A 13,329-nucleotide genomic window follows, 5' to 3' on the forward strand; every position below is an offset into this window, starting at 1 on the left:
AACACGAGTTCATTCAACTTAAAAATATTAGTTCACGCAACATTTTTAATGTATTTACAAACGTTTACTAAGAAAACCTTATTGTAAAGTGTTACCGGTTTCTTTTATTAACATTAGTTACAGTAACTACATAACATTAACTAACAATGAACAATACTTTTACAGCATTTATTAATCTTAGATATCTAAGAAAATCAAAAGTTGTAACTGTTAACATTAGTTTACTATCTAGAAACAAACAATAAACAATTTAATTGGCATTAATAAATGCTAAAAGCTACTGTGCTAGTTCATGTTAGCAAGTGCATTTAAAGGCTGGGTGCATGATTTTTAAAAACACTTTGGAAAAGGGAGTCGGGCCGAATACCAGAACACATTTGTAGCCAATCAGCAGCAAGGGGTGTGTCTACTAACCGACATAATTTCCTGGGTTGCGTGTAGGGACGTGTTGGTTTATGTGATTTCAAATGTCAACATTGGCTTTGAGAGATCATGCACCCCGCCTTTAATAATGTTAAAAATATAACTTTACTGTAAAGTGTTATCTTATTATTTGTTTAATATTTAATTTCTTTTTTTGTTGTTGAATTATGCCTTTGTGTCTTGCCCCGTTTTATCTGAGACCATATACATATCAAGTTTTCTAAAATCCAAAACCAGTAAACATCAAGTGTTATTTTTGCATCAAGTGTAACGTAAGACTCAAAGCTCAGGACGAGAAGCACTGAGCGTGACATTCAGGCCTGTCAGTCCACGCTAACCGAAAGCTTCGCTGGCAAAACTTTTAATGGGTGCTCCTTGCAAGCGCTGCAGAAGTATGGGAATGCTCTCGGGGTGATGATGTCTGTGAAGGCGAACAGAGGCGTCCTCTCTCGTGGGTCGTAGAAAGCCAATTTGGATCTGTCCATGTCCAATACAACTCTAACTACGTGCAGCTCCTTGTTCATAGTGAGCGGAGACCACGGTGCGGTACAGGCTTTGTATTCTCCATTACGCAGGCGAATGGTCCAGAATCCTTCGGCGGGGGTCAGCACGTGCTTTCCTTTCCGGTTGATGGACGTGCTGGCCACTCCGATGACCCAGTAGGTGTTGTTTTTCACTTCAATATCCCAGCTGTGCCGTCCAACGCTAAAGCCTTCGCTGGCCAGCACCTCCGCACCCACGTCAAAGCGCTCAGGGTTGTCCGGGAGATCGTAGGTCTGGGAACAGCACTGTATTGTGGTCAGATCCTCTGACAGGAGGAAGCAGTTTGCTGCTGTGTTTGGGTCGAGGATCACCGGAGCTGCAGTGAGGGAATATTTGGAAAGGTTAATGTGGTGAAATACAAACATCCTATAAACCAACATTGGAGTGGGTCCAAAGAAAAAATGTCTGGATTGTTTTGTAATTCAAATTATTTGTCAAGTAATACAATAGTGAATAAATACGTCTATGTGATCCTTAAAGGGATAGTATACCCAAAAATATTTTTTTTTTATGTTTATGTTGTTACAAACCTGTATAAATTTATTTGTTTTGATGAACACAAGGCAAGATATTTTGAGGAATGTTTGTAACCAAACGGTTCATGAGCCCCATTCACTTCCATAGTATTCTTTAATCCTACTATGGGAGTGAATGGGGCTCATAATTGGTTTGGTTACAAACATTCCTCAATATATCTTTCTTCATGCTCATTAGAAAATAAATGTATACAGGTTTGTAACAACATGAGAGTGAAAAAATAAATGACAGAATTTTCATTTTTGGGTGAACTGTTCCTTTAAATCATATTAACACGGAATATACTTACTGTATGTAATAATATCCTTCATTTTTTCCCAGACTTTAAACTTCAGTGACCCCAGGTATTTGGCTACATCAAGTAGAGATCCTGTTACCATGTCTGGGTCCTGGGGAATACGCCAGGTTCTGTAAATACAGCGACATTTGCATTGAGTTGCATGAGTTATTTTGGGTTTTGTGATAGTGAAGTTGATACTGAAGATGGTGGTGGTTGGTACCTTTTTATGGTTTCTTTGTAATTCTAGGAGAATTGAAGAGAAAAACAGGTTACTAAAATGACATGGAGTTGTATATCTTTTAGGTAATTGATATATTTGTAACCTGGACCAGAAAACCAGTCATAAGAGTCAATGTTTTTGTTGGATAAATAAGCACTGCATTAGTGAATAGTTTGTTAGGATAGGACAATATTTGGCGAGATGCAACAGTCCGCAGACAACTTTGCATTGGAGTTGCCGATTTTGGTGCAGATTTGGCCTGGAGTCTGAAAATCTATAATCCGAGGGTGCAAAAAATCAAAATATTGAGAAAATAACCTTTAAAGTTGTCCAAATTAAGTCCTTGGCAACACATATTACTAATGATAAATACATTTTTAACATATTTACGCTACAAAATTGCCAAAATATCTTCATGGAACATGGTACTTTACTTAATTTCCTAATTATTTTGGCCATAAAAAATAAAAAAATTTGACCCATACAATACAAATGAAGTTTATTTAACTAAGTTCGGGAGGAACATGGTCATGTAATCCAACCAATCAGCTTAAAGAGGTCTCTATATATGGCCATCCCTCACCTCTGTCCCGTGACAGTTTTTTGCAGCATTTGGACCCGCCCATGTGTCCTCACGTTCAATTTCGAGCGTTGTCTGACGACTAGCCTCTTGAGCCAGTGATTTCTTTTTTTGAGGGCGCTTGATGCGAAGTTCGTCACAACATGTATGTAGCCTGTCATGTTTGTGGTTCATAATTTCAAAATATGTGTTCTGCACGTCGTGTCTTGTCAAAATGCCTGCTGCAGATTCGTTTAAAGGGTTTATGATAAAAAAGACGCTCACATTTGTTCGCATAATTTTTATGCGTTAAGGAAGTGTCTTGCGTGTATTTTGTGAACGCGAGCGTCTCTTTTATCATAAACGGTTTTGACGCGTGTGCAGTAGGCACTTATTTTGACAAAACATGTGATGCACATGGTTCACATGACGCAACAAACACATATTTTGAAAACGCAAGCAACACACATGACACTCCGAACACTTATTTTGAATTTGCGCCCCTCGGATGAGCAGTCACGAGCCGCCACTGAGCAATTCCTCTCGACCTGAGACACCGTTCTCTTTTTGGGGACATTGGCCCACACTTTCCACTTCATGCATGCCAGGACACCGAATCCTACTCTCGCCCCACCTACAAAACTTCCGCCTTTTTCCGCCTTGGTTTCCACTCCGGCCCATCAAGCCAAATCATTATAAAAGGACTGTTAAAAGCGAGCACTATTAAACTAAAACTACCTTTCGCACAGGTTTAACGCTTGGTCATGATTTAAATGTCTCTCCTTTCAATCTACTAACCTTTTCAATTGCGCCTCTCTCTTCGCTCAAGCAAGCAAGGCTGCCAGGCCCAAAATCGCGCCCTGCAGCTTCTCCACCCCACTCCACCAAGTGGCAGGCATTCGGCAGGTCTGGGCCACGTCCTTGAGCGCCGGCCTCAATCTGTTCCCTCATTCGCATAACAGCGGCTCCTGCTTCCATTGCACCAAATATTTCTCTTATATCCACCAGTGTTGCCGCAGTCCGTCATTAACTTAGGCCAACTTTTTCCTCATATCTGTACTGTTCTCTATCCTTGGCCGTTAACTTCAGGTGCTTCCTAGGCTCCGTTAGCGACTCAAGCCCTGATTCTGCATTTATCTCTCATATTCCGCTCTCTTCACTTCAACCTGTTCTAATATCACCAAATCTATGAGGTTGCTGCCGCAGATGACCCAGCACCACTTCCCTCCTGTGTTTTTCAATTTCGATCCTTAATCTCTCAATAACTCCTCTGCTGAATGCAGTGGCTTTGAAACAGACTGATTATTAGTACAGGGGCTCAATTTTTCTTGGACGCAGACATCGGTTTAAACTGATGTACACCTTTATCGATATTTTCCGCGCAAACATCTATCCCAGTTCCCAGTTAAAGAGGGGGAGTACTCTGGGTTCAGGCTAATATTCTGAACTTGGAGCCCTCCCCTTGTACAGCACACCAACTATGCTCATTACCCTATTGATTACATGTTATTGCAATATACCCGTGCGACTTATGACTGGTTTTGTGATCCAGGGTGACTGTCACCTTGAGGAATGGTACATCCTGAGATCTCATCTCCTGTTCAATGCTTCTTATAGTGTTGGTTATAGATGTGATGTCATTTTCCAGATCTTCAATCTTGTCTTTCATGATCTGGCTCTTCTGAATCTTCTCTTGGTTTAAGGTGGAAAGCCTGGATGCCTCCTCGTCCCGCAGAAACTGGTGCAGCGTCTCGAACTCGGCTCGTATCTGTCTCTCTGTTTGATCTGCTTGATTCTACAATGACAATGTTGTGGTTGTTTTTATTTAGTGGACAAATCATCATCTTCTAATAATTGTTCACCTGATCTACAAAGCAAAATAAAAATACCTTAATGTGCTCTGTTGTTTGCTCACACGTGAGTTTAGCTTTCTGGTAGAGCTTCAGCTTTTCTCGAAGTGGTTTTAAGGCATTTTTGAGTTCTTCCTGTTAAAAAAAACAAATAACAAATAAACGAATAGCTAATTTAACGACACCAGGATCCACAATGAAAAACTAGCATTACAGATAATATTGCTATAGTGCTGACCCTGGTTGGACTATATGGCCCAGACCAATGATAGTAATATTGGGAAAATCTAATACTGCATTTTAGAGAGCCAAAGTCCCCCTTAATGGATAGAGAGGAAAAGCAGGGACCCCCATTACATGCATCAAATTAAGACTTGATATATTATTATTTATAACACACCTTGTTGTGATGGTTATGTTACACTGTAAAATATTATTTTCAAGAAAAAAATTCGTAGTCTTTTTGTCTTGTTTTCGGCAAAAAAGACCAACAATTCTTAAATTAAGATTAAGTCTAGTTTTTAGACCAAAAATATCAAATTTAAGTGATTTTGTGCATAAAACAAGCAAAAAAAATTGCCAATGGGGTAAGCTAATTTTTCTTGAATGTTTCTTGAATTTAGTGTTTAAGAAAAATGTTCACAATTTTTTGCTTACCCTATTGGCAGATTGTTTTATTATGCACAAAATCACTTAAATTTAACATTTTTTCTGTCTAAAAACTAGACTTATTTTCTTGGGTCGTTTTGCTCATCAAGAAAAGGCATCTCAATTCAAGAATTCTTAGATACCTTTACCGAAAACAAGACAAAAATACCAAGAATCTATTTTCTTGAAAATAATCTTTTGCAGTGTGCAAAAATGACTTTCTTACTTAGTTTTTTGTTCTGTTTTAAATACAAATATCTAAACAATCCCAAACCAAGATGCACCTTCTTGATGAGCAAAATAACCTTTGAAAACAAGTGTTTCAAATGTAATTGAGTTTGTGCATAAAACAAGCAAAAATCTGCCAATGGAGCAAGAAAAAAATCTTGATTTTTTTTTCTTAAATACTTATTTGAAGAGAATTTCAAGAAAAAAATTCTTACCACATTTGCAGATTTTTACTTTTTTTTGTTGTTTTAAACACAAATCACTTAAATTTGAATTAGTTTTTGTCTAAAACTATACTTATTTTCTTAGGTCATTTTGCTCATCAAGAAAGATATTTGTACTAAAAACAAGTCTAGTAAGAAAGTAATTTTTTGCAGTGTACAATAATCATTTTGGGCGTACTACATAAACTTTTAATTTAACTAAATATATTTTAATGTGTGAACATTATGCTCTTCTAGTTTTTATTATTATTAATAATATTATTATTAGCCTATAAATGCTTTTTTGTTTGATGCCTAATTTAATTGAAAAAATATATATTTTTTCATTCAAACAATATTTGGAGGACCCCCGTAATACCACCACGGACCCCTAGGGGTCCCTGAACCCCTTGTTGAAGATCCATGCTATATAATTCTTTGTTTTGGGGTATATTATCCTCAAGTCAGTAGATAACAGAAGTATACAAATACCAAAATCTGTTTTGTTTTATTCTTTTTATCTCTAGTAAAAAAAGTGTCTTATAGGACCCTATTCTGTCCTTGCTTCTTAACCTTAAAAGTAAAGAATTTTAGATAGCAGTGTTTCCTTTCCTCAAATCTAAACTGAGCCTTGAGCCAAGAAGGCGATACTGAAAAAGCACGCGGGCGTCTGGTTTCAGCCTTGCCATGCGACCCACACCCGGCATGAATACACAGCTAATAATAAACCAGCCAAAGATTCATAAATATCAATTTGGATACCTTAAGAAATAAGTAGAGGTGGCAACATCAACATAGGATAAAGCTTATACATCATAGATGTAGGCCTTCCAGATATTCTCAGACAGCGTGTAGACCTACCTTACAGTCTTGTGAGGCCTCATCTAAAGAATATAACCTGTGACCCTTGTGGTTACCCAGTGACTTGCACTTGCCACAAGTGGGTTCCAGGTCCTCAAGACAAAACAGGCTCAATCTCTCTCCGTGCTCCCTGCATGCCATCGGATCGTTTTTTGCTCGCTCCTTCAGAAAACCCTCGCAGGTCTTCTCGAGCGTGGCATTGACTACGAGTTCCCCCATGGATGATGGCTGACAGCAGAGAGGACATTCACAAGATCCCACTCCATTCCACAGGCTCTCCAGACAACGTTTACAGAAGCGATGTCGGCAAAACAGCACCACCGGCTTTTCAAAGATACTTCCACAGATGGGGCAGGAGAGGTCTTCCTCAAGATGGGATTGTTTGGTAGCCATTGCTGTCTATGAGTCCTTCATTGCCCGGTGGGGTGCACAGTACACTCCACCTACTCAAGATCACTGTTGGGAGATCTGTCTTCTGATTGGCTCCTGTATATACTCAGCGTTACAAATCAACTGACACATGATATCTACTGTTGGTTGTAAGTGTCATGCATAAACATCACATTATATAACTTTAAAAGTCGTAATATGGGAGTTATTTGAGCTTTTTTAGTCATTTTTACCACCTTGTAAGCATTTTAATAGAGATAAAACAGATTTCAGAAAGAAGTCATAAACTAGCATCATGAAAGAGGTATAAGAAAGTCATTATTTTCCAAGAAAAACAAAGATCCAACACATACCAAACAGGATCCATATAAAAATCCATATAACAAAGAAAAATGGACTCAAAGTCTGAATTTATTTTGCTGATTCAGAAATCCTTTGTTGGTTTTAACACAATGGGTATATATTATGTTTATCATCGAGTTGTGTTGTGCTGTATTTAATACCTTCATCTTTTGTTCCTTGCATTTTCCAAGACCGGATTCGGATATCTCCTCTCTGCAGAAGGGACATTCAAAACCGTTCATCTCCCAAAACTGCTGGCAGCAGATTTCACAGAAGCATCGCTCACATAAAATACAGCAGAGGACGACAGGAATGTTAAAGATTTGACCACAGAATGAACAACAGGGGTCTTCCTCTATGACAGACCAAATATCCTCCATTATCTCTGAGCTGAACTAATGTATCTTCAACTGTCCTGATTGATATACCGAATAAAGAAACAGTGCTTTCAGAAGCCAGACGTCTGACCTTTACCCATGACTTTTGCACGTAAACAAGTTACATAGTCAGTACTGTAGATGTCACACACTACATAGTAAATCAGTAAATATGCAAGAGATGACTGTATGTAAAGACACCACAGTACTCTTTAGTCAAAATATATATTTTTTTAACGAATGAAAATGACTGAAATATTTGCTTGATGTTTCCTGCGTCAATTAATGTTTTCTTTATGCACATATGTATGCAGGGCATAGCAGCTATTTGCAAGACACCTACCAAGAAATATAATGAGACATAATGAGAGCCATTTCCTAAAATTCCACAGGTGGGCCCACTTTGTTATCATATAAACCTAAACAATCTTGACAAACTATATATCGTTGAAAAGCTCAAAGAGTGTAGTTTTCATATTTCATCACCATTTTGGGAAAATAATGACGTAGTGAGAATCGGTTTCTAAAAGGTCATGGGCCCACAGGTAGGCTAAGTTTGTTTTTATATATTTCTAACACTAAACACCTAAAAAAACATTACAATCTATAAATCCCTGCAAAGCTCTCATAATGTAGTTTTCATATTTCATATTTTATGTTACAAATAATTTATTTAACCCCCCCCCCCTCCCAGGAATGCATATAAATGATGATTTTTTTAGGGCTGTCAAAAGATTAATCGCGATTAATCGCATCCAAAATAAAAGTTTGTGTTTACATAACATATGTGTGTGTACTGTGTATAATTATTATTTATATATAAAAACACACCCAATCATGTATATATTTAAGAAAAAAAATTACATTTACATATAAAATATTTATATTTATATATTATATAAATTATAGAAATGTATATACAGTATTTAAATGCAAATATTTCTTAAATATATACATGAATGTGTGTGTATTTATATATACATAATATTTTTACACAGTACACACACATATGCTATGTAAACACAAACTTTTATGTTGGATGCGATTAATCGCGATTAATCTTTTGACAGCCCTATTTTTTTCATACCACTATATTCTATTATAAATCTTCAAAAATGTTAACAAACTACACTCTAAAAACAAACGGTGCTAAATACCACTAAAATTGGTTCTTGGCTCGTAATCATAGAGGAACCATTTTAGTGCCATATAGTACCTATACAAAAACCATACGGGGGTCATATACAGGCCCGGCGCCACGAGGGGGCAAAAGGGGGCATTGCCCCCTCAGATCTGATTTGTGCCACCTCTGTTTCATTTTTGTATTCAGTGAGTTTCTGGTTACCTGTGCTGTGCAGTTGCGTATGGAGTGTTTTATGGACCGCTGCATTTAAAAGTATGTCTTTCCAAAGCGAGATCTCAGTGTATCATTGATGGTATAAGGTTAAGCCCCCTCGAAAATTTCACATGCCCCCTCAGTCATTTCATTCTGCAGCCGGGCCTGGTCATATAGCACCACTTTAGCACCACATATGGTTCTTCATAGCACAATATGGTTGTACAACGGTGCTACACATGTACTTCATCTGTGCTACATGGCACTTAAATGGTTCCTCTATGATTACGAGCCAAGACTTTTAGTGCTATTCAGCACCGTTTGTATTTAGAGTGTATGTATCATTGGAAAGTTCTAAGAATGTACTTTTTTTGCATATTTTAAAACCTTTTTGCATTTATAATAATGCAGTGACAGTAATTTAGAGTCTGCAGCAAACCGTTGACACCTAGTGTCCGTTGTTGGTAAAACCACTAAAACTGTGACATAAACCTAATTTTTGTTATTTTAACTGGAAATTTGGATCACAACTACTTGAGGCTTGTGGCTTCATGTTTACATTATTACTTCTGTGAAACATTTACATTTTTAAAATTTATAAAATTATTATGTTTTCTTAAAATACATTTAAACTGCTATAACATTTTTTTATGTAATTTTTCATCTCTATTGTCTCCATTTCCATTGTCTTCTTTAAAACAACACCAAGATTAGGCTTCTAGACCAAAAAAATGCCAGAGTAATATAAATTTGAAGGTGTACATCACAGTTCCCCCCCCCCAAAGGGATTTGTTCCAGTTAATGGGTTGTTAATGTTTTTTTTATTTAACTAAATGCAGTTTAACTTTACTGAATCAAACTGAGTTGAACAGCTGATTGCCACCAGGAGCAGATTCCTGAACCTTAATGCTTTTAATGCAAGTGCAATGATGCAGATTTACATGTGTGCCTATAGGTCAGTGGTTCTCAAACTGGAGTTTTATGACATTTTTATAAAATACATTAATTTATCGTGAATTCTGTGAAATGAAACCTAAAAAAAATAAGGCAGCACTACTTTGTATAATTCAATGTTTTGTTTAATTAAAATGTGAAGTTTTAGAACTTTTTTTGTCATAAATTTTCTTTGGGGGGGCCGCGAAAGAATGCACCATACACAAGGGGGCCACAGGCGGAAAAAGTTTGAGAACCACTGACTTAGGTGATCCCACCCTTCAGTGTTGTTTTACAATCCTGGAAATGTCCTAAACCATGACCAACAGTAATAGTGATGCTAGCCTTAACAATCCCAGATGATCATAATCTACTTTCAGATGACTGAATCTTTAATAAAAACCTCTGTACACATCTACATTATATTGAGACCACATTCAGCAGAGGGCGACAGTGCATTATTTCAGCTTGGATAGCAACAATGTATAAAATACAAGCTCCTGTTGGTCAGCAGGTAATAAACTGTTTGATTTATTAAGCATACAAATGTTTTTCTTTAACAATTGTTAATATGCATATCATACTATGAATTGACCTGCACACCAACATTTAAAACATACCATACTGTGGCAAACATATGCTTTCAGACAGCTCAATTATATTTTTATATTGTAATTATCTGGTTGTTTATATTTGTATTGTTTGTATTGGTGCTAAGGTAATGTAATTCTACAAAAGCTTTACATGCAGTTTATCCAATAAATGAAGAGATGTAGCTAGATGCTTTATAATATTTATTTATGTGGCAAAGATGTTTGTTGCACATATAGAGCAAATGTACAGTAGTTCATTTTAGCCCAACTTTTATATTTTGTTGGGAAAATGGCAGCTGGTAAAGATTTCTTTCATGCCTTTCCATATTCTTCTGAAGAAGGCCTTGACCACTTTTGCCTGCCTTACAATTTTCTCTCGATGAGTGTAGGACTCAATACTGGACGACTCAGTAGCCAGTCTCAAAATATCTACTGTAATGTCCTTTATGATGCTGCATTGCTTTGACGTCAAACACTGAGTCCCATTGCCATCTATTCTCTGGATCTTCACTGAGATGTCAATGTTGAAATCTTTGAACTCTTGGCTTATTTTCATGTTGAACACACCTGGAGAGTGGGATTCATCCTCACTGTCTCTCTGTTGTCCCTCTGTGTTGTTTTTAACGGTAACCCTGGGAGGATTTATTGTGACTCCAGGGTCCTCGTCTGTTGTGGAGGTATCTGTGCTTGTTGGGCTTGTTTCGTACAGCCATGGCAAAGGCTCTGAAAACGACTCTTCATCGGCATCATCACCGTTGCTGGTATAAGATGGCATTGGCACGTTTGGTAAAGGTGGATAGCTTTTTTCTAACTCACTGTGAGTGCTAGCAGGGCTGGACATCAGGGCTTGCACTGAATGCTGGACGGCTTTATCGACACTCCTGATCATCTTCTTCTCAATGCCAACACAAGAATCTTCAGTCCGTCTCATTTTAGGTGCACCTGTAAAAGACAAAAAACTTGTGAGAGAATTGTAAGAGAATGAAAGAAAATAAATCTAGTATTAAGACCAAAAACATAAAATTTAAGTGAATTTGAGTTAAATCAAGCAAAAAAAAAAAAAATGTGGTAAGAAAAAACCTTTTTTTTTAAACACAAAATTTTAAGAAATATTTTCTTACCCCATTGCAGATTTTTTAATGTATTTTTTTTTTTTTTTTTGCTTGTTTTAAGCACAAATTTACTAATATTTGTTTGTCTTAAAACTAGACTTATTTTCTTATTGAGAACTTACTAAGAATTGTTTTTATATATGTACTGAAAACAAGAAAAAATTCTGAGAGTAATCACTTCTTGCAGTGTACCATCTAGTTCAGTACAGCAGGGGAAACACGTGTTTTAAAATTATGCATTTTATAAATATAGTGGCTGTCACCATTATTGTGATCGGTTTGGATACATGTACAGGACTGTACTCTTATACTGTTGTAAAAATTAAATGATTATTTAACAGTTTCTGCGCACCATATACTATCATAAGCTGTACTGTCACTAATGCAGATTCCTGTTTACAGGAGCAGAAAGTCTTTTTAAAGTTATGCTCTCTCAAACTGTTTTCTGTAGCTTTACCAAAATAAATATTTTGTGTTATCTTATTTTGTTCTAAGATGTGCTTTACGATGTGTTGTACTTACGTTGCTGGCAGTATAACTGTTGTGGCTGGTGAACACAAAATGATCAAATTTACACCTAAATGCACAAATGTTCAATTTGCAAACTCCAAATATATGTTGCTGCGCGCGGGTTTGTATAGGCTAATGATTACGTCATCGCACATTCGATGAATTAATGTAAGTATTGTGACGCAGCCATAAACGTGACCAGTGTGTGAGGTATTTTGCATTTGCAGACGTAATATTGGCGTTCGACCAGTTCAGCTACATTTTCATATTATTGCGCCCATCTTTCCCTACTTATTTATTGGCAGTGTAGCCACAGCAGCAACAAAGAGTGCATATGCCACCCAAAAAATAACTTTATCACCCTATACATTTCCCTTCATGTTTCCCCTTCTGATCTGATTTGTGTTTGATTAATGCCTTTCACACCAGGGCGCAAAATCGGGGTATGCACAAGGGGGCGCCATCGTTGACAAAATAATTATTTGATCTTTAATAGAATAAAAAAACGTAGTATTTGTTAAAATTAAAGAAAACGTTGTATGTAAACTTGATATGGCATTTTAAATAAGTTAAACAAGTTTTTAATTGTCATTTTCATGTCGTCCCCCAGCCAAACAAATAAATAAATAAATAAATAAAACTCTTATCATCATGAACACTTCAAAAGCATTGTAAATTGTATAAATATTCTTAAGAAATTAGTTGAAACGTATTAGTTAAATAAGTAGTAGTTAAAATGTCCAGTTCATGTTTATCTGTCACACATACACCCCCTTCTTTCACAATGAAATGGACTAGTCTGTGAGGAGGACTGGGAAAGTACAAGACAAATATAAACCGCCTTGTTCTGCTAGTCTTAGCCCTACACTGAGAAAAATGATTTTGTGTAGAAGTAAATAACGTAACTGCAGAAAAAAATAATTTACCCCTTATGTTATGTTGATGATGTTTTGGTTCACTATGGGGTGCTGTTGAGTCTTAATTTGGCAACAACTTTCTCTGTGTTTCAGCAAATGGAAAGATTTTTGGTGACAAATCTTATCTTCACACATATTTTGGGGAAATGCTTTAAAAAAAATTCAAAAACTCAACAGTACACTGTGGGCAAATTCACAACCCTTTCGTTATGTTTGTGAAGAAAACATCCATCAGCGTAACTAAACCCCTGGTCAGAGCCTGACTCCGCCCACTGGCAATATTTGAAAAATGCAAGAAAAGTGGGCAGATCCCACCGGAGATAGAGGGGACGAACTAAGCTAGTACCAAGTGTGTGGTGAGATCGTAACAAGGGCGTGGTGAGCTTGAATCTGCTTACGTCACGAGTCATTTTTTGGACTCAACATCCAATAGGAAAATTCAACTGCAGTAGCCACCGTTCAACCTG

The 13,329-nt window shown here is 36.9% G+C and overlaps 1 protein-coding gene and 1 long non-coding RNA gene across 2 annotated transcripts; both read right to left on the reverse strand.

Annotated features, from left to right (window-relative positions):
- Positions 1–541: 541 nt before the first annotated feature.
- Positions 542–6,745, reverse strand: trim35-13 (tripartite motif containing 35-13). The gene is made up of 6 exons (XM_055187803.2): positions 6,353–6,745; positions 4,452–4,547; positions 4,127–4,357; positions 2,004–2,026; positions 1,793–1,911; positions 542–1,282 (listed from the first exon to the last, which is right to left on the reverse strand). Exons 1-6 carry the CDS (start codon positions 6,743–6,745, stop codon positions 747–749), a joined length of 1,398 nt encoding a protein of 465 aa, XP_055043778.1. The 3' UTR covers positions 542–746.
- A 3,762-nt stretch (positions 6,746–10,507) lies between these two features.
- Positions 10,508–12,332, reverse strand: LOC129423698 (uncharacterized). Its single transcript, XR_012358961.1, has 2 exons — positions 11,958–12,332; positions 10,508–11,265 (listed from the first exon to the last, which is right to left on the reverse strand). It is a non-coding gene; the product is annotated as an uncharacterized lncRNA (long non-coding RNA).
- Positions 12,333–13,329: the final 997 nt, after the last annotated feature.

This window comes from Misgurnus anguillicaudatus, chromosome 19 (assembly GCF_027580225.2).
Source record: "Misgurnus anguillicaudatus chromosome 19, ASM2758022v2, whole genome shotgun sequence".
Taxonomy (NCBI): Eukaryota; Metazoa; Chordata; class Actinopteri; order Cypriniformes; family Cobitidae; genus Misgurnus; species Misgurnus anguillicaudatus.

Coding starts and splice junctions, on each gene's coding strand:
- trim35-13 (XM_055187803.2), bottom strand. CDS start 6,745: ATGGCTACCAAACAATCCCATCTTGAGGAAGACCTCTCCTGCCCCATC. Junction 4,358..4,451: donor AAACAACAGAGCACATTAAG/GTATTTTTATTT, acceptor TTGTCATTGTAG/AATCAAGCAGATCAAACAGA. Junction 1,283..1,792: donor GAAGGATATTATTACATACA/GTAAGTATATTC, acceptor CCCTCACTGCAG/CTCCGGTGATCCTCGACCCA.